Source organism: Manis javanica, chromosome 17 (genome assembly GCF_040802235.1).
Source record: "Manis javanica isolate MJ-LG chromosome 17, MJ_LKY, whole genome shotgun sequence".
NCBI lineage: Eukaryota > Metazoa > Chordata > Mammalia > Pholidota > Manidae > Manis > Manis javanica.
Window position 1 is genome coordinate 12,474,192 of NC_133172.1, and position 20,729 is coordinate 12,494,920.

The 20,729-nt window shown below is 57.5% G+C and overlaps 2 protein-coding genes across 3 annotated transcripts; one reads left to right on the plus strand and one right to left on the minus strand.

The window, feature by feature from the left end:
* The first annotated feature begins 567 nt into the window (after positions 1-567).
* Positions 568-1,985, plus strand: B3GNT8 (UDP-GlcNAc:betaGal beta-1,3-N-acetylglucosaminyltransferase 8). The gene has a single exon (XM_017640228.3). It carries the CDS (start codon positions 568-570, stop codon positions 1,759-1,761), a length of 1,194 nt encoding a protein of 397 aa, XP_017495717.1. The 3' UTR covers positions 1,762-1,985.
* A 352-nt stretch (positions 1,986-2,337) lies between these two features.
* On the minus strand, positions 2,338-20,482 carry BCKDHA (branched chain keto acid dehydrogenase E1 subunit alpha). 2 transcript variants are annotated; one of them, XM_017640292.3, is made up of 9 exons: positions 20,325-20,482; positions 13,128-13,307; positions 12,941-13,027; positions 9,105-9,213; positions 5,727-5,888; positions 4,023-4,229; positions 3,753-3,894; positions 3,420-3,591; positions 2,338-2,841 (listed from the first exon to the last, which is right to left on the minus strand). In XM_017640292.3, exons 1-9 carry the CDS (start codon positions 20,430-20,432, stop codon positions 2,671-2,673), a joined length of 1,338 nt encoding a protein of 445 aa, XP_017495781.2. In that variant the 5' UTR covers positions 20,433-20,482; the 3' UTR covers positions 2,338-2,670. The 2 variants fall into 2 exon arrangements, with proteins under 2 accessions (XP_017495781.2, XP_073082562.1); XM_073226461.1 differs by lacking the exon at positions 20,325-20,482 and adding an exon at positions 19,553-19,643.
* Positions 20,483-20,729: the final 247 nt, after the last annotated feature.

Here is a 20,729-nt window from a genome sequence, read left to right on the forward strand (position 1 = left end):
CCGCTCCCCGCCCCTCCGGACTGGTTAGGCTGGGCTGCAGAACAACGACAACCAGTGCAGGACAATCACCGCAGGACCGGGACAGAAGGGAGTCAGGGAGGCCCCACCGGAGGCCCAGGCGGAGCTGGCGGGAGCTGGACGTGCAGGTACAGAGGAGGCAGCAGGTCCCTGGTTCCCTGGCCCCTAGGGTGGGGCTGGCAAGGCCAGTAAGGCTGGCTTTCTGTGAAGGTGGAAGGAGCTGACCCCTGTGATCTTGGCTTTGGGTGACGGGATGAATGGAGGGGGTGCCAGAATGGCAGAGTCCCCAATCCCTGGGGTGGGGGATGGGCAATAGGAAGGTGGAAGGGTTGGGCTCAGTGGACAGGCAGGGTGTTGGAACAGAACTAAAACGGTTCTGAAGTCCAGCAGTAGGGAAGAGCAGTGCTTTTGGCTGGGGCGGGTTTACAGTCTGGGACTTGGAGAAGCCATTACAGGGGCTGGAAGGAACTGTGGGGGCCTGTCCCTTCACCCCAAAGGCCTCTGTGGCTCCTTTGCAGCTCCCGCAGCATCCCTCCCCTGGGCCGGGTCATGCACTGCCCCAAGTGCCTTCTCTGCCTGTCAGCGCTGCTCACACTCCTGGGCCTCAAAGTGTACATCGAGTGGACATCCGAGGCTTGGCTTGGCAAGGCCTACCCAGGGCCCCCAGGCACCCTGCCAGGCCCCACACCAGCCAGCCCTGAGCCCACCCTGCCAGCTAACCTCTCAGCCCGCCTGGGCCAGACTGTCCCACTGCCCTCTGCTTACTGGAACCAGCAGCAGTGGCGGCTGGGGGCCCTGCCCAGTGGGGACAGCTCTGAGGCAGGGGACTGCCGGGCTTGGGGGAATGCTGCCGCCACTGAAATCCCGGACTTCGCCACCTACCCTGAGGACCTCCGCCGCTTCGTGCTGTCGGCAGCCTGCCGGAGCTTCCCACAGTGGCTGCCTGGAAGTGGCAGTGGCCAAGTGGCCAGCTGCACAGATACCGACGCCCCCTACCTGCTGTTGGCTGTCAAGTCAGAACCAGGGCGCTTTGCGGAACGACAGGCCGTGAGGGAGACATGGGGCGGTCCGGCTCCAGGAATCCGGCTGCTCTTCCTATTGGGGTCCCCAGTGGGGGAAGGAGGACCTGACCTAAGCTCCCTGGTGGCCTGGGAGAGCCGCCGCCACAACGACCTGCTGCTCTGGGACTTCTTCGACGTCCCCTTCAACCGGACGCTCAAGGACCTGCAGCTGCTGGCCTGGCTGGGCCGCCACTGCCCGGGTGTGAACTTTGTCCTGCTGGCTCAGGATGATGCCTTCGTGCGCACCCATGCCCTGTTGGACCACCTTCAGGCCCTGCCACCCAGCTGGGCCCGAGGCCTCTACCTGGGTGAGGTCTTTACTGAAGCCAAGCCCCTCCGGAAGCATGGAGGACCTTTCTACGTGCCTGGGTCCTTCTATGAAGGTGGCTACCCAGCCTATGCAAGCGGGGGTGGCTACATCATTGCAGGGCCTCTAGCACCCTGGCTGCTGCGGGCAGCAGCCCGTGTGGCACCCTTCCCCTTTGATGATGTCTACACCGGTCTGTGTGTCCGTGCCCTGGGCCTGGAGCCCAGAGCCCACAAAGGCTTCTTCACATCCTGGCCAGCAGACCACACCGCTGACCCCTGCACCCTCCAGGACCTGCTGCTGGTGCGGCCCCTCAGCCCCCAGGACAGCATTCGGCTCTGGAAACACTTGCGGGACCCTCAGCCCCAGTGCTGAGCCTCAGTGCAGAATGTCGGGGGGAGAGCAGGCCTAGTCTGGGCCTCAGTGCCTGCCCCTCACCAGCCTCTCCTTCTAGGCCTTGGTGTGAGGGAGGAGGTCCTAGAGTTGTGGCTGCCTGCGCCCCTCCTGCGCCCTCCCAGGCCAAGGGACTGGGCAGCAGGAGGCAGCAGACTATTCTTCTCTACTTCTTGTTTTTGAAAAATATGCATTCCCCACTTTGAGGCCTGGAGTTGTCTTTGTGCCTGTGGGGCCCGAGTAGCTTACAGAGTTTAGCCACACCCTGACCTTCACACTCCTGACCCTTACTGGACAGAGCCAGCTCCGATGGCCTCCTGGTCACCTTGCTGGACATCAGCTTTGTCCTGTTCTACGGGAGAGCAGGAGACCATCTCTGGAGCGCCCCCACTTCCTGTCGCTGACACTGCCCTTCCAGCTTGCTCAAACTTCCGGGGGAAGCAGATATCTGAACGGCCTTGGCCTTCTTCACTCAAGTGGAGAAGCAGGGAACGGGCCTCAAACCAGTCACGTGCGACTCTCCTTCCACATCCAGAAGTGCAGTTAACAGACAAGGGGTTGAGCTAAAGGCAGAGACAGTTTATTCACTACCTGCTGAGCACCTCTCCCTGGGAGTAGGTTCCACACGCTGACTGCCTGTCCACCCCCAGCCCAGAGGGGTCTCTAGTCCCACAGGAGCCCTTGCCCAGCCCTGGGGGAAGGCGTTGTGACAACAGGTGAAGAGGGGGCCCCCAGAGCGCCCGATATAACAGCCTAGAGAAAAAGGATGGGGAGGATAGCCTGGCCTGAGGGTGCTGGCAGGAGCTGGGTGCGGAGGGGCGTGGTGTCTGCCAGCTCCCTCCAGCCCCCAGAGTGGGGCTGCCTGTCTGAGCAGCGTGGGGTGAGCAGGCCTCACTTCTCAAAGTGGTCCAGGGGGTAGTGCTCGCCGTAGGTCTGGAGGTGACGGGCCAGGGACTCCTGCTGCTTGCGGAGCTGGGCAGGCATCTCCTGATACACGTCTGAGAAGAGCAGGCTGGGGCTGGGCTTTGGCTTCCGCTCCGCCTGCTCAAAGGCCTCCATCACCTGGTGGACGTGGGATGATGGGCGGGCGCTGGCCTCCCACCCAGCACCCTGACTCCTACCCAGGTGGACACCCAGACAGTGCCCCTGGACAGTGGGCATGATCATCCTAACAGTGGTGATGACTGACATCCCACGTCCCAAGCCCCGCACATCCACCTTTAGGACCAGGCACCGGCCTCAGGGGAGAAGCTGTTTCAGCCTGTCAGGCAGGTAAGCAGCAGAGATGAGGAAGCCAGAAGCACAAAGAAGGGACGTGCTCAAGATGGGCCACTAGGGGCAGAGCCAGGATGCTCCATGCTGCCTGACACCAGGGTCGAGCAGGACACCCACCCTGCATGCAGATTACGCCATCTAACCTTCAGACCACCTTCTGAAGTGGTCCCCTGCCTCCCCCTGCAAATATGAGGGAGCAGGGGGCAAACACTGAGCCAGGAAGACGGGCTGGGACTGCCACACATGCACGGCCACGCTCAACAATGTCACTCGGGTTGTCCCGCAGATCCCAGCCTCTCCATCCTGCCAGGCTCTCCCTGAGGCAGCCCCCAGAGCAGGACCCCCCACGGGGCGTCGGCTCCCACCTTCCTGCGGGACTGCTTCCTCCAAGCCTTCTCCCGCTCGTCGTCCCACCAGCCGCGGCCCTGCAGATAGTGCCTCAGCCGGGAGATGGGGTGGTCCTGCCTGTCCCAGTAGCTGACCTCGTCCACCGAGCGGTAGGCCGAGCTGTCGTCGCTGGTGCTGTGGTGCCCAATCCTGCCGGGGGAGGGGCGGGACTGAGGGCGGGGCGGGGATGGAATAGGCAAGGAAGGGGTGCAGGACGGGGTGGCAGGGCCACACTCTGGAGGCAGTGATCCGTGGGGGAAGACGCGAAAGCTGGTGGCTGTGAGGGCTGCAGGCGGATGGGCACGCAGCACCTGTAGGTCATGGCCTCAATGAGGAAGGGCTGGTTCTCTGCAACGGCCCGCCGCCGGGCCTCCTTGGTGGCGTTGTACACGGCAAACACATCGTTGCCGTCCACTCGGATTGACATGATGCCGTACCCAGGGCCTCGAGCCGCTGTGGGGGCAGAGAGGGCAGGCCCAGGGCTCAGACGAGGACGACGAGCGCGCGGGGAGGAGAGGACAGCAAACCAGCAGCCCCCAGGCAAAGACCAGAGGAGGGTGGGCTGCGGGGGACGGGGTTACCGATGCCATCCCCGCGGTACTGCTCCGAGGTGGGCGTGGAGATGGCGTAGCCATTGTTCCGGCAGAAGAAGATGATGGGGCACTCAAGGGTGGCGGCGAAGTTGAAGCCGGCGTGGGCGTCCCCCTCGCTGGCTGCCCCCTCACCGAAGTAACAGATGACCACCCTGTTGGCATCGGCCCGCTTGGCCGCATAGGCTGCCCCCACCGCTGCCGGAGTGAGGGCGTGAGCGGGCGTGGGCAGGCAGCTCTCCACTCACTCGCCCCGCCGAAGGTCAGGCCTGCCCTCCCGGCCTCACCCTACCTCCTCCCTCCGGCTCGTGGCAGCGCCGTCCTTCCAACTCATTGCTCAGGCCTGGCTCTGACCCCTAATCCCGTCATGCCCCACACCCACACCATCAAAACTGAGCCAGAACTGACCCCTTCTCCACAGGCCGTTCACCTCAGCCTGGTCACCCTCTACCTGGTGCCCTCCGGGCAGCCAGAACCTCTGTTAAAATGTGAGCCAGGTGAGGCATTCCACCACAGCCACTACCTCCCACCCCCGACAGAGGCCAAGCCCCAGTCTGCACCCCACTCTCCCTGCCTCCGCCTTCTCTCCAACACCCCCACACTTCACACCTGCCCCCCAGGTCTGCTTCCTGCATCTCACACACATCAAGACACCTGCCTCCGGATCCCCATGAGTCCCTCCCCCATCTCAAGGTCGGTAGTGAAACGTCCCTTCACAAAGCCTGCCCCCACCTGCCCCCTCAGTCCCCCTCCCTCTCACAGGGACCCAACCTGCTCCGGGCATTGCTCCTTCACCTTGTTTACTGATCATCTTCCCCACTGACAGCAGCAGCACCAAGAGAGCTGGGGTTTGTCTGGTCACCCGAATGCAAGGTAAGGGCCAGGGGCTGGCCTTATGTAAATCCTACCTACCTTGAGCACAAATGCCACCTCCTCCCAGAAAGCTGCCCTGCCTGCCTCCCACATTGGAGGCAGAATTGCTCCACATCCCCAGAGCGCTAGGCGCCGACATGACGGGGGCCCTCTGAAGAGCCGGGTGCTCTGCTAAGCCCCCGACATCAACTCCTGTATCTCGGCTGCCTGGGAGCAGAGAGAGCTGTAGCCCCAACTGACCCTCAACCGGGCTGCAGGCTCCAGAGGAAGGCCTGGTCCCGTGGTCCCCACGCTGTGTGGGTGCAGGCCTGGCCTCTGGTGGGTCTGCTGGCTGGGCAGTCACCTTCACAGAAGCCACACCAACCGCTTGGAGCGAGTGGGCTTCCAGAGGAAGCTTTAGGGGAGCTGGACTCTGAGGACTGAGGCTGAGCAGCACCAGCGCTGAGAATCTGGGCTCTGGAGCCACAGGATCCGCAATCTGAGTCCACGTTCTTCTCACTACCTAGCAGGTGGGCTTTGGCAAAGAATCCAGTATCATCTCAGCCACGCACAGTGGGCTATGTTTGCAAGCAGACAAACAGGGTGAGCACAAGTGTGGGAGTCAAGAATGTGGTCAGAGGCTCAAGCCTGCCTGAGCGAGGGCACCACCAGAGCCCGCCTCTGAAGGGGCTCCCGCACGGGGCATCTTGAGAGTCTGAAGCCCAGACCAGCACTCCGGCCCTGGCACCAACCAGGCAGCCCCAGAAGGGATGAGGAGGGCTGGGGCCTGCACAGGGGTGTGAAGCAGGTCCACGTGCACAGGGCCAGGGCATGCGTTCTCACCCTGCGGGATCTGCGTGGCCAGCGGAGAGGAGATGGTGACAAAGTGGCGCTCCCTGCAGCCATAGTGGACGGGCATCTGGCGCCCCTTGCCCAGGTCGCTCGCGTTGCTGTAGCACTGGGCCATGAACAGCTCCAGCGGGTAGTCCCGATACATCAGCACACCTGGTGGGGAGGGGGCAGCAGTCGGCCTGGTGGGGGCCAGAGGCAGGCCAGCCCATCAGGGGCTTCCACGTCCCTTTCTGAATGGTACAGGAGCTAGGTTAGAGCAGGGGGGGGGCGATCTTGGATGCTCCCGGGGCCCAGGAGGGTCCAGGAACCAGGTGGGCAGGGCAGAAAGCACAGGCCTGTCCCAACAGGGAGGCCTCTGTTCAGACCGACTGACTGCTCCCCAGGGAAGCCGGATGGTCCCAGGTTTTCAGAAGAGGGCAAAATCTTTTTTTTGTTTTAAGAAACTACCTGATTTCCATTTTAACAAATTTCATTACTCAAAAAATATAATCATATGAACCAAATGAAAGTATGAGCCACAAGCTCACCAGACAAGCAATACTCAAACCTGTTCATGGCAGGAAAACCCTTTCCTCAAGTAAAATCTCCGGTGGCCGCCCAAATCACCATCGCAGGGAACCGCACTGGGTGGAGGGGCCTTGCCTGCTAGGCTGGAGGGCAGGAGGGGGTTGAGATGGTCCTGGGGTGAGCTACAACCCCCCCTGTCCCACCTGAAGAGGGGGACAGTGGTCACACCCACACCTTAGGGGCAAGCCTGGGGTCAGAGATGTCCTGGGCAGCTCCGAGAGCCTGAGCAGTAATGAGCGGCGCTGGTGGGGTGAGGGCGGGGCAATGCCAAATCCTTCTGCCGCAGAACCCTTCCCTTAAGTGCAAATGCAGTGGGAGTCACACTCTATGGCAGTCACATTTTGTGCACAGGACAGTCATCTTCCCTGAGTAACTACAAATCTGAATATAATATTACATGCCAGGAAGGCGCCTTTATTCTGAGCACTTTTCAGACATTAACTTGATTGAGCCTTACAACAACCCTCTGAGGATTGTTCTCCCATTTACAGATGATAAAACCAAGGGAGGGGATCTACCCTGACTGGCTCCACTGCACACAACCATTCAGAGGCAGAGTAGAGAGCTGGCACGATGTAAAACTCACCATTCAAGGCTGATGCTGAGAAAGTGAGGTGGCAGCACTTCTGTGTATCAGCTAAAGGAGTGTCTTCATTGGGACATTATCAAAAGCACAGTTTAGTATCTCTGGGACAATTAGCTTTGACTTACGCACTGGAAATCTAAGTTAGGGTTGAAGGGCATCTGGCTTCACCTTTTATTTACCTACTTCAACATTCATGTTTACTACAACTTTATTAGGAATCTTCTGTCACGCCCTTCAATGGACATAATACGAATTCACATACAATATGGCCAGGCTGTACATAAAAGATAAAAGAGGAGGCGCTCGGGCTGAAGCAGGAAAGGGGGCCTTGTGGAGGGCCTGAGCTACTGCCCCAAAACCTTGGCCCCGGGCTTCCTCACAGTGGAGTGTGAGGTCCACCCACAAGAGTTACTGGGCAGGGGCACAGGGGATGCTACAAACACAGAAGCACAGGCCCCACGCCCAGGTGGCTCTGACTTGCACCAGGAAACGCAGGTCCAGTGCGAGCTACAGCTCTAGATGGACACTTGCTGCCTCTCAAACTCCTATTTCTGAGTATCACTTCCTGTCCAGTGCCAGTGAGCACTCCACACACATCCCTTGGTTTATACCAAACAGCCCCAGGTGGTAAGGGGCCAGGGCTGACTCCAGGGAGGACTCCTACCCCACCCTCGGGGACACAAGGCCTGGGTCCCAAGACAGTGCCTCTCTGACCCCAGCTGCCTACCAGCCGGCTCTGACAGGGACCGGGAGCCTGCCTCACGGCTGCTGGGACATTCCCGGAGGCAGCTGAGTCCCAACCTGCTTTTGCTCCAGTGGTGCCCCAGCTGTGCTGCGAGCGGAAATGAGGCAGAGCCTCTGAGCTTCCAGCACTGACGGCAGCAGCCTGGCATTCAAGAGCTCAGCAAGCGCTAGTCTTGCTCCACATACCCTTGTTCTGCCCCCACTCCATGGGGGACTGAGGGAGCAAGGCAAGGGGCTGCGCATCAGGGCCAGACCCCCTTCTGCAGCTGCCCTGGTGAAGCAGGTAGAACCGCGACCCTGGTGCGCGAGGCCTCGCCTCTGCAGAGGTGGCAGGGAGCCGAGCAGCCCGTGTGGAGCACCCAGCTACGCCTGAGATACCAGGGCTCTCACTGGCCCTGCCTGGAGCCCTCAGCAGAGGCCCCTTACTGGGACAGGTGGGAGGCTGACCCAGCAGGGGCCTGGCTCATGACCTAGTGTCCGGGGACATCTAATGCTGCGCAACCACAGACTATCACAGGCCACTTGCCTCCTAAGTGCGTGGGGGTGGGGCATCTGATGCAGCAAGAGGGGAGTGGATGGGACAAGAGCAGCCTGGGAGACCGTGCTGGCCAGGGAGGGCTCTGGACAGCCAGCCTGGCCAAGAGCTGCTGCCTCCTGTGAAAGGCCCTGTCACAGAGCCAACTCTCAAGAGCTGACCCCATGCCAGGCCCTGTGCTGAGGGCTGTGTGTCACCTGCCCAGTGAATCCTCTCAACAACCTTCGTGGGAGGTTCACTGTCTTCCGTTACAGATGAGGAAACTGAGGCAAGGAGCACTTAAACAACCTGCCTAAGATCCTGCACTGCAGCACCGGAGAGGGAGGGTCATGATTCGCCCTGCTTCCCCAGCGTGGTTCCCTTCCCACAGCCACTCTGGAACCCTCACACACAGCTCCTGGGCCAGCTCCAACCTCCCACTCACTCACTCAGACACTAGGCAGGACCCCCACCTGCTGCTGCCCCCTGAAGGGTCCGGCACCAGGAGAGAGGCCCGGAGGGCCTGCACTGTATGGGCAGGAGCCCAGCAGTACATGCGCAGCCAGAGGCTGGCCCTCACCGCGTGCTCCCAGCAGCCCTCAGTGTTGGGGGACAATACCACCGTGCTCTCTACACTGGGGGTGAGGAAACCGAGGCTAGAGGAGGGGAGTGACTTGCCCCAGATCTGACAGCTGGTAACAAGCAGAGCATGAAGCAGTCAGGAGCAGAGGCTCCTGACCACAGCACCGCCTGGCTTGGCTCTTTCTTGCTCAGAAAGTTCTTCCTCCAACTCTAAGGGCCTCCTTGGCGCCAGGCCTCTCCTAGAAGAGTACACGGGGTAACTAAAGCCGGCCTCCCCTTCACACCAGGAAGGATTGGGCCTGACCCGCCTGGCTGGGGACCAGAGACCCAGGGCTCTGGCATCCGCTCTGCCAGGCCTGGCCACGGGCAGACATACCTGCCTCCCGGTACTGGCCAAACACCAGGTCTGTGCTGTCCAGGGCTGCCGCGCTGCCCACGTGTGTCCCCTCCTCGCCGTAGTTGGTCATGTAGAAGGAGATCCGGCCCTGGGGGTGGAGGAGGGTCCAGAAACCCAGGCTCAGTTATGCTGGGCAACAGCAGAGGACCATCCAAATACTGACCAACCTCTAATGACTCCATTTATCGATGGATGCTTCTTGCAGGCCAGCTCTGGACCAGGCCACACTGCGGCTCTTGCCTACACAGAGGAGCTGCCAGACTGGCTACAGCCAGGGTGTGTGGTGGCAAGCCGAAGGAGGCGCCCGCCCCAGCACGGAGGGCAGCAGGGCGAGTGCCTGGGCTGAGCAGAGGTGGGGGCAGGTGGCGGTTTCCAGGCGGAGAGAACAATAAAAGCCATGAGGCCAGAGGGGGATGGGGAGGGCTGGAGAGACATGAGGCAGGCTAGGCACTGCCCAGAAGGCAGGCAACGGTATAGCTGGACGGTACCCTGAGAATGGCGGGAGCCCACTGACAGTCTTCCTCAGGGGAGCAGTGTTTTAGAAACGTCTCTCAGGCTGCTGTGTAGGAAATGGAGGGAGCAGACGCAGTGAGCCAGTTGGGATGGGGCGGTGGCCTGGCCTGGTGGTGGCGGGAGGCAGAGAGAGGAGTGGAGGTGGGAGGGTCTTGAGTAGGAGAGTCAGCGGTGCCAGGGAGGTGCCAGGGAGCAGCAGACTGTGCTGCCTGGCTACTCTGGGTTCCAGGCTGACTCCCTTCTTCCAAGTCCCCTAATCCCAGAGCCTGGAATAGCCAAATATTCAGGTTCCCAGCCTCCCTTACAGCCAGAGGGACCACAGAACACAGTTCTAGCCAGGGACCTAGGTGGAAGTCTGCTTTTGCTTTCTTGATAAAAAAACTACTGTAGCTGGTGCCAGCCTTCTTTCTGCCTTGCACATGCCGTAAGCCTGGGCCTGTGGCAGCCACCTTGTGAACATGAGGCAGCAAGCAGAGGATGAAAGCCAACTCACCCACATGGTGAAGCAGAAAGATAGGAGGTCTGGGCTCCTGACCGTGGCACAGGGCAGGTCAGATTTCTAACTAAATACCTAGGGACAGAGTGAGTAAGAGGGGAGAGAGTGATAGCGAGAGGCAGGTTTCCAGTTTGGGCACATGTGTGGATGGTCACACCCTTCACTGAGAAATGGCCTAAGGCAGGAAGGAAGAAGTCTGGGAGGAGGATGCCCAGCTCAGGTTTGGACAGGCTGTCTTTGGTGTGGGACATCCAGGGCAAGAAGCCAAGTAGATCTGGGGCTAAGAGGTGAAGTTTGGCTGAAGATAATTGGAAACTGCTGGCATAGAGACAAAACTGAGCTCCCAGGACCACATGCAGTGAGACAGCCTGGGCCAACACCTGCAGGCCCCCCTCTGCCCCATCCCATGTTCTGCAGGCCTAGCTTTCTCTCCCAGTGGGGAAACCAGATGAACTTTCTTCTAAGCGGGGAGCCAATTAGAAGTTAATTGACTTCCCAGTGCTGAGTGGGCCGATGATGGGTGCTAAGGGCCTGGCAGAGCTATCAAGGGTGCATGGGGAGGAGCCTGAGATGGGTCCCTGAAGAAACAGGAGCTGAGCTGGCAGCAGAGGCTCCCGGTTGCCTCCCCAGTATCCTATCCCATGTCCTCTTTGCTAACAGAGATCCCATGCTGCTGCAGGCAGCAACTACCCACACTAAAGACTACATTTGTGTGTCCCCTGTAGCTAGGAGCGACCAACAGAGTGAGGTGTTACTGGATGGGACTACGAGAAAGTTCCATAAAGGCAGGTGTGGAGAGAACACTGGGATATGCCACGTCTGACCTTCCACCTTCGTTCTACTTCCTGCCTGGAATGAGATGTGATAGAGGGAGCTCCAGCAGCTATTTGGTTTACAAGTAGCCCTTGAGGCTAGAAGCCAATGCTGGGTACCCAGTGCCACTGTGGAGCCCCCATAGCAGCCCCAGATCACCTGTTTCCAGGTTTCTCTCATGCAAGAGAAAAAACTATTAATCTGTTTCAACTACTGCTTTTATTTTTGTTAGGACTGGTGTTGGGGTGGGAGGGGGGAGGGTTGGGGAAGGCCTTCTACTTACAACTGAACATAATCCTAGCTGACACGGGCTAAACTTTGGCAGATGAGCTGATCTTATTGAGAGCTTGCTCTGTGTCAGCCAAAGGCAACTGGCTTTAAGTGCTGGGTAATGGAGAATTCCTACCCCAACTCTACAGGGCAGATTGTCTTTTTAACCCGTTTTTTTAACAAACTGAAGAAACAGGCAAAGACAAGAAAAATTACCTGCCCAAAGTCACAGCTGTGATGGGACCGTCTGTCAGATTCCACAGCCCCTGTGTGCCCAGCCAACACAAGGGCAGGAAGGAGCCCGGGCACGTGTGGAGGAGTGAGGGAGGAGTGGCCTGGCCTGGCCTGGTGCTGAGGTGCGGCAGGGAGGGAGCCAAGGCTATGGGGGAGTGGGAGGCAGGGGGAATCGGAAAGGCCCGACTGGATCTGGTCAGGGTGGAGACACTGCCCTATCTTGCCAAACTCATGCGTGTGTTCCGGTGGATGGGAGTCAGCTCAGTCCTGTCCTGCAAGCCGGCGGGCCTCACACTATAGCCCACAGCGGACTACCCAGGGTCTTGACACAAATGCAGACTCCTGAGCCAAACCCCACTCCTGCTCAGCAGGTGCCGTGGACATCGGAGGCCCACCCGCCCAACATTCTCCCCTTTCCTAGCAGGAACCCCTGTGCCCCGCTCCCAGTCCACACCCCCTGAGACGGACCCCACTCCCCTTTTCCCTTGGTCCTGGGGCTGAGCATGCGGCTCCCGCCTGGCCAGTCAGTCACAGGGGTGGCTCAAGGCAGCTGAGGGGCCCAGCCAATGAACACCAGTCTTGAGCCTTTGGCTGGAACATTATGCAGCACACATCCTCTTTCCACTGCTAAGTAAGAAGGAAAATAATCTCGAGGCTGGCAGGGTCACGATCAGTAGCTAACACTGTGTGCTGGCTGAAGGCCAGTTTTGCTGTTCCTAAGACCATTATATATGCCGCCCTCAGTCCTCAAGAGAGCCCCACACAGTAGGTACAGATGAGAAAACTGAGGCCCTGAGAGCACAGCCACTTTCCCAGGGCCGCAAAGCTAGGAAGCAACAGAACGAGGACCTCAAATGTACTGTCCTGCCCCAGAGCCCCACTCTGAGCCCCTCCCCTGCCACCTCTCCATGAGCCTGCAGCTGCCAGAGACCACCACTGCTTGAGAACAAAGAAGCCACGGCAAAGGAGAGTAGAAAGACACAGAGAAACAGGTCTGATAACCTCTTCGGAGACCCCTGGATCCAGCTGTTCCTGAAACAGAACCTTCTGGACTTTAAGTTATTTGAGTCAATAAATCCCTTTTGTTGACACTGATTTGACTGGGTTTCTGCCTGCTGATACTAACCCAGATCCCAGCCCAAGTGACACGGGCACTCCAAGAGGCAGTGAGGGTCCCTGTGTGCCAGGACTGTGAGCTCCCAAGGAAGGAATGCCAGGTCCTCTCCTGCCTGCCCTCTCCCAGCACAGCCAAGCCCCCAGACACAAGAGCTATTTGTAGTGACCTGGTACATCCTTCCACCCTTGAGCAGGACCCTTCCTGTACAGAGCCCCACGCAAACCTCAGGAACTCTGAGGACCTCCAAGCAAAGGATCCCCATTCCACCCTCCCCTCCTGGGGAACTGTCTTTTGGGGAACTGCCTACCAAACACAAGTAGGGAAGCCTCAAATAATCCCAGCCTGCCCCCCCACCCAGCCTGCCCCACGCACCTGGCGCTGGGACTCATACAGGATGCGGTCCATGGTGTTGAGCAGTGTCATGGTCTTGTACAACTTGAGAACCTTCTCCTGGGGCAGCTGCAGATGGAGACAGACAGATGTGGGGCAGCTGGGACCAGAGAGGAGACGGGCAAGGGGTCTGGGCAGGGGCGGCACCGGGGCGAGGGCAGCCTCTTACGTGCGGATCCTCGCTGGGGTTGACGATCTGGCCCTGCCGGTCCATGACACGGTAGATGGGGATTCCAGAGATGACATTGGGCTGGATGAATTCTAGCTTGTCTATAAACTCTGCTGAGGCCCCCGGGAACTGGGGCTTGTCATCCAGGGATGAAAAGTGCTGCTCTTGCCTCTGGGGGTGCTGGTGGAGGGGACGAACCAGGTCAGGAGCAGTGGAGGTTCCGCCAGCCCAACCCCATGGTGGCACTATGGCCTGGTAGTTAAGCCACTGGGGCTCCGGTGAACTCCAGGGCCTGGTGCACAGGGTCTGAACCCCAGCTTTGCCACTTGCTCAACATGTGACCTCAGGCAAGTTATTAGAACATCTTTGTGTCTCGGATGCTCATCTGCAAAACTGCAGTGAAAATAGTGACACCGATCCCAGAGGGTTGCTGTACAGATTACAGGACTCAATAGTGTCAGGCAGCTTAAGAACTGGTGGCCACTATTACTGTGAGAGGCCCAAGCCTCTCCCTGTGGCATTCAAAGCCTTCAAGGCCTCCCGATCTGGCCACAGACAGGCCTTCTCAACTTTCCACTGATACCACAGGCACACTGACCCTGGCATGGGGCCCTGGAGCCAGCCAGATGGGCTCTTTAGTGACCACGTTCCCACAGAGAGGCCACCCAGAACAGTGGAAGTCATGCGCTTTTAAGAGTCAGCTTGCCAGGGTTCAACCCCCTTACTGGGTAACCATGGGAAAGTGACTTCCCCCCACCAGCCTCTCCTTTCTCATCTGTAAGATGGACAGCACCTCACGAGATCATGTGTATATAATGGTTAGCAGAGTACTCCTAAGTTGTATAATAAAAACTCAAAAACTGATGATCATTTCTACCGCCATCTCTCTGCTCTCATTCCTTTACCAGAATGCTTCTCCCCTATCACTGGGCAAACTGCCCCCTATGCTTCCACGCCCTCTCCACTCCAGCCCTAACCCCCTGTGGCAAGCCCAGACTGGCGCAGTCAACAAATATTTGAGCACCTGCTTTGTTCCCAGCCCTGTGCTAGAGACCTGAGAGAGGCAAGACACCTGTTCCTGCTGCCCAGGGAAGACAGCTGCTGAACACAGTCCCACATGAGAAGCCCTGGGGCTAGGGCAGAGCAGATAGTGAACCAGGCTTCCCTGAGGACTGGAGAGCCGAGTCAGGGAGGGAGCCTCCGAGGCCGGGGCCACAGAACCTGTGAAAGGCACGAAGTGAGGAACGGCAGGTCCCTTGCCGAACCCCGAAGGAACTCAGAGGGGCTAGAGGACCCCTGCAGACAGCACCACAGAGCCCTAGGTTGGGGGAGGCTGGGCTGGGAAAGCCCTTGAGAAACCTACAGGCACGACAGCACATGGGCCATTTCCATGTCTCAGTTCTTCAGCAAGTAGGTTTGACCTGGGCTCAGTGTTGCAACACTTGTGACACTTTATTAAAAGCTTGCTGGGTGCCAGGGGAGCTCTTTACGCACAATCCCACTGAGCCGTCACAGCACGTCTGTGAGGCAGAGATTGCTTACTGTTGCCCTTGCACAGATGAGGAAACTGACGTTCGGGGAGGCAAAACAGTGCGCAACCAGGCCACAGAGTCAAACACCAGTCAGCCAGAACTGGGCCTCCAAAGCAGGCTGGGCTGATACTCATACCCCCGACCCATGCTCTTGACCCCCACTGCCACTGCTGGCCTGGTTTCCATACCTCTACACCCTTACTTCCTACTGGCCACCAGGTTCCTCTGAGCTCAGCACCTGTGGCTTCCCTTCCAATAGGAGCTAAAGAATGACCGGGTTTGCCATGAGCTGGAGCTCACACGTGCTCAAGTGCACGCCCCTTTAATTGCCACAAAGAAGCCATCCAAGGTGCTAGCAGGAGAGCATGAAAATCTGTGTTTATCTGCGTTTGTGGTTATGGGAAAATGAAGGAAATCACCCTCCCAATGGCAGGTCCAGGCCTGACAACATCACGGGAAACTCCCCCTCAGCTTGCAAGGAAGTAGCCAAACTTGCAGTCGCACCTCCCCTTCTGAGTGCTCACGTGGCCAAAACTTTCTGTCCACCCAGAGGAGTCTGTGGCCGCGTGTCTGACTCCCACACACATCACAGGCTCCAGGAAGGCAAACAGCACATCCAGGTCAGTTTACACAGCAGGCACACAATAGGCAATACTGAGTGGACGGATGAATGAGCAGTTAAAATTCTCCAGCTTTGGAGTCCAAGTGACCTGAGCGTCAATCTCTCAGCTCACTGAGCAGCCCTCTGCAAAACATCTTGTCTGTGAATTTCCTTGTCTGTCGAAAGGATGCATAAGGCTATTATGAAAAGTTCCTAAGACACACACAGGGCTCAGTGCAGGCATGGGATGTATTAGGTGCTCAAAATTAGTAGAAGGGAAAAAAACAAAATCTAGGCAAGTGAGGAAATGGGGAAAGGGAAGCAACTGGCACTTAGGAAGAGGGTTGGGGAAAGGAGGCGGGGAAGGGGTTGACTGCACCAGGCGGGACTGTGCCAGAAGGTGGCAGCCCCAGCACACCCCACAGAGATGTGCACAGGCTGCAGGCTACGGTCAGGAGGACAGGGTCACAGGGATCCATTGGCTCCGAGGCTGGAGAGCTGCTATCAGGACAGCTTGGCACTCCCTGTACTCGGGTTGGGCCCCAGCCCTGCCCTGTCTTTCCTGGGCCCAGAGGCTGCAGTAATTTCCAATGTGCTGGCTCTGGGAGTGGGCCCTGCAAAGGGCTCAGCACAGTGACTGATGTTAAGAAAATGCTCCATTATAGAGGTGGTGTAAAATGCCTGCAGAGAAAGGATGCGACTCCACCCACTTTTTTTTTGTTGGTGGTGGGGGATGTTGTCCTGGTAGCCAGTGACTTGTAAAGACAGCGGCAATCCAGATTAACAAAGAGCCCTGAAGCCATGTCCTCTCCCACCACACAGGAAACAGGGGCCCACTCGGGGGGCTGGTCTACCCAGAGGGTACTGGGGTGGCCCCTTGCAGAATCACTCTCCACGATGCCAAGGTGGAAGGGCACAGAACGGGGCAGCACTGCCTCCTGGCTGTGTAAGTTGAAGTGCCTGAGCCTCAGTTTCTTGTGTGACTAAGTGGCTGAGTACCCACCTGCAGGTTGTCAGGAGAGTTAAACAAGGTGATATATGGATAGTACTAGGCCCAGTGCCTGGCACCTAACAGACGCACCAGTGGATTTGACACATGTTGTCAAACAGGTAGTTAGTCCACGTCAGGCCCTGAACAGAGGGCTGGAGATGACAGGAAGAGATTGGTGATAGACACCAAATACACTAGGTAATGACCACGAGGGGCAAACTCAGAGGCAGGAAGTAGTGGTTAACCACAGGGCAGGGCGGGATGTGGACTCTAGAGCTAAACTGCCTGTGTTTGAATCCAGGCTCTGTCCCTTTCCAGCTCTGTCACCTTGCGCAGAGACTGTCTCCCTGAGCCTGTGTCCCGTTGTGGAAACAGTAAGAATTTCTACTTCACAGGCTGGTGGTGAGGTGGGCATAAAGCCCCTGCTGCCTCTAAGAGGAACCTTTCACTACCAGCAGCAGATGGAGGAAAAGGAAGAGCTCCCTAGAGGAGTTAAGCTGAGGTGCTGGACAAACAGGGATGAGCCAGGCAAAGGCCAGAGGGAAGGACGTGTCGGTCGTCAAATGCAAAAGGCTCTGGGGCAAAAGAGGGGCCTGGCACCCTGGAAACCACACCTTCCACTTCATCCCTAACTGCTGCACCCATTCTTGTAGTGTGTGTCCAGTAAAGTGGGTGCCTTGATCACTCCCAATTACCTACAGTTAGTCCTAGGCCACACAGACATTCAAGGTCTCTTTTGGTTGTTTGCTGGTCTGCGCAACACACAGGAAAAGCAACCAGAAGTCCAGGAGCTGTGTCCACACCAGTCATGGCACATTGATACCCCTCTGACATGGGTAGGGCCCAGTATAGTCTATCTGCCACCAGATGAGGCTGCAGCCCATTAACATCAACAGCTAGCTCCGGGCCTCAGTGCTCACCAAACCCACAAAGTGCCCAGGTGAGGTGGGCATGACTGTCACACTTTCGTGACACAGAGGTGGCCCCAAGATTCACAGGGGTTACATGATTTGTCCAAGGCCGCAAAGCTGATGAGTGGTGATGTCGGCATATGAAGCCTGACCAGTCCTACCTGGGGACGCTGAAGAGAAAGGTGGGTTCCGGCCATGGAAGGCTTCGTGAATGGTTCCACTTCACCCACTGAGTCCCCTGTCCCTAGACAGGAAAGGCCGCCAAAACCCACTTTCTCCTGGGGTTTGAGGCATTCTGCTCTCACAGCGCAAAGAGCTGAGTCCCGGCCCTGCTTCCAGCTCAGGATGGCCAGCGGCCTCATCGGTGGCCGCCCCTTCCCTTTCCAGGAGACCTGGGAAGTGCAGAGTTGAATCAGGCTTTCTTGGGCCTCGAAGGCCAGGGGACTTGAGCAGCGCTGTGCTCTCCCAGGACTGAAGGCGGAAAGCCCCGAGGGAGGACATCCTTCCCCTGCATCTGTCATGGCCACAGCAGATCTTACTGTCCCAGCAGCCCTCATTTCTTGAGGCCTTACTGAGCGCATGGAAGGTGAAGTAAGCACATCATTAAGAACCATTTTCTTTAATCCTCACCACATCTGTTTGACTGAAGTACTACTAGTAACCCCGTTTTGAAGAGGGAGTCTGGCAATGGGGGTCCAGAAAGTTTCTCTGAGGAAGTGGCCTGTCAGCCAAGCCTAAAAGACCACATCCCTACAAAGGCCTCCAGGTGGGAGGGGCTCATCCAAGGAGGCACTGCACAGGCCTCAAGAGCACCTCACCCCCACCACCCCCGCACTGGCCTGGGGTCGGAGAATAACATCACTGGTAATTCATGCAGGCCCAGCTCTAGATGCTCCCGACTCCCACGGGGTAGGGCCTCTCGTCACTCCCCCTTGCTAAGCTCAGAGAAGTGCAGTGACTTGGCCGAAGTCCCACTTGCTTCTTGGGGTGGTGGCTGAGAAAATAACTCCGAACTCCTTGACAATGAGTTTCCTTCCTCTCCTCCCTGACAACATCAGCGAGCAGCAGGGGGAGAAAGGGAGGTGGAGTCAGGCAAACGCCCCCAGGGCAAGAGGATGTTCGGTCAAGGGCACATGACAAAAGGGGCCAGCAGACAGGGACCCAGCTGCCTGCCGGGGCACAGCCTCCCATCCTTCCCCCAAGGCACTATCTCTAGTCTCCCCTTGACCAGCTAAAACTGCTCCATCCAATATCATGGCCACCAGCCACTTGGGGCTGAACTCATTAGAATGAAATAAAACGAAAGCTTCAGTCCTTCAGTCACACTAACCACTTTGCCAGTGCTCAACAGTCACGTGTAGTTAGCAGCTTCTGCGCGGGACAGCGCAGAGATAGCCCACTTCCAGCATCACTAAATATTCTAGTAGACGGTCCCTGGTCTAAAATCTTTGACTAAATGCCACTACCCTTACCTCCACTCAAAGTCTCTCTTTCAATCTTAGAAAGAACAAGTGGCAGAAATAAAAGTGGAGAAGAAAAAACAGGGACTCTAAGCACATATAACTAAAATAATAGGGACTCTGAAAGACATCCTCCTCCTTCCCATTCCCTGCCCCCCCACCAAAAAAAATGAAGACGGGGGGAGTCCAGAGGGAGGGGGAATAGGGAGACCGGGCCAGGAAGAAAACAGATCTAATCAGCCATAAATGACTTTTCTCTACTTTTGCCCCAGTCCTGCCCACCTCCCACCTCACAGGCCCAGCCAATGGACTCTTGGGACTGAGATCAGCTGTGCAGGATCTTACTGATCCAATAAAGGTACCCAAAACAGCCTAATGGCAGGAGATTGCCCCATCCCCATTCTAATCTAACAACCCTTCTGCAATTACCTGCCTCAGGTGACTCCCTTCTTAGGCCCATCCTCCTCACCCTCTGTCTCTGCCCTGCTCAGAAGCTTCCTCCCTCAGATTCTATTTTCCCTTGCTAATGGATTAGGACCAGAGGGTCAGACTCAGCCCCACTAGACCTTGACAGATTTTCCTTCAAGGCCCTCAGCAAGGCAGGCCCTCCCAAAGTCACCTCCTTTCCTCTCCCCATCTCCACGGTCACTTTCTGTCCCTGCCCTCCACCCTCACTTTCAACAGCAGCCGGCATTCCTATTGCCCTTATCAAACACCAGGTCCACTTCTTAGCACTTTACATATTTGTTTCTTCATAACCCTATTAGGCCACCATTAGCATTTTACAGAGGAGAACATGGGCTCCTCTGTACAGAGAGGTCCAGAGAAGCAGCCCCTTGCCCAAGGGTACACGGCTGGAAAGAAGCGGGTTAAGGATGTGAACCCACGTGATCTAGCTTGAGACCTCAATTCCCAAACCACTACTCTTACCTGTGAAATTTTAATTCATAGCTATTCTGCAGCCAGCCTCTTCTCTCCCTCGAAACAGAGGCTTCCAGCTAGATTTCTGCAGCGTGAGCTTACTCACTGTTAACAGCATCAACCTAAAGAGATTTTGACCCTTTTGACAAGCGGATCATTTCTCAAGTGTTTCCAAGAAATGTGTATAAAGTGCCCTATCCAGACCCCTCTCCCTCATCTCCCCTCATTAATTCAACAAGTATTTTCGGTTCATCTCCTCTGTACAGTGACCAAATAGAGAAGTTCCCTGGCCTGGCATTCGATCAGAGGACACGGGATCAAATGACTTTTTTAAACAACTTATTTTAAAATCAGAATTGTAGCAAAGGACCAAAGATACACAGAAAAGTATAAAAACCCCGGAACGGGGAACTTTTCTCTCTTTTCTCCTGGATGATGGATGGGGGTCTTTACCGAGAAGAAACTACCCCCTAACCAAGGCAGTTTCACTCTCCAACCCCTGAGGGAAAAGGCCTCCCCTGGGGATGGGTGGCAACTCACGAGCACCCCTCCCCTCCCCAGTAAGTTGTCTCCCTCCCTCAGGGCCCACAAAGGAGATGCTCGCTTTTCCTCTCCCAGGACGTGGAACTTCTCCCCCTGAGTGTCCTCTCCGAGTGGCTCTGCCAGCCACGGCCCCTTCTGGGACACCCCTCCTCTCCCTGCGGAGTCCCAGCACTCTGAGGATGCGCTGACATCGCTATTTCCCCTTGAGGAAAACTCCGCGGTGTCTCCAGATACTCACAGATCTAGCCAGCCCCCGAGCCCCAGACCACCGCAGCAGCAGGAGGCCAGCCTGGCGCAAGCCCCGACTCGGCCCCCAAATTTTGGCCGCCGCAGCCGCCAGCGCCATCTTGGCCAACAACCCCTCGGCGATCCGCCCCTCTCCGCGGGTTGACTGAGGGCTGCCCCTTCATGTGCCTGACTCAAATGCCAGCACCACCCTCTCAAGAAACCACCGGCTACTAGTCCTGCGGTCTCTAGGACACATAGGTGAGTGGATAAAGTAGTCTAGCTTCCCCAAAATTATTCGGATCGCCTCATCGTGATCTCTATAACAGGCAAAGAATAAGGCAACCTGGCCAGCGCCTCAGGATTTTACGGTCCGGGGGCCTCGGGTAGCACGAGCCCAGGCCAAGGCCCGCCCCCT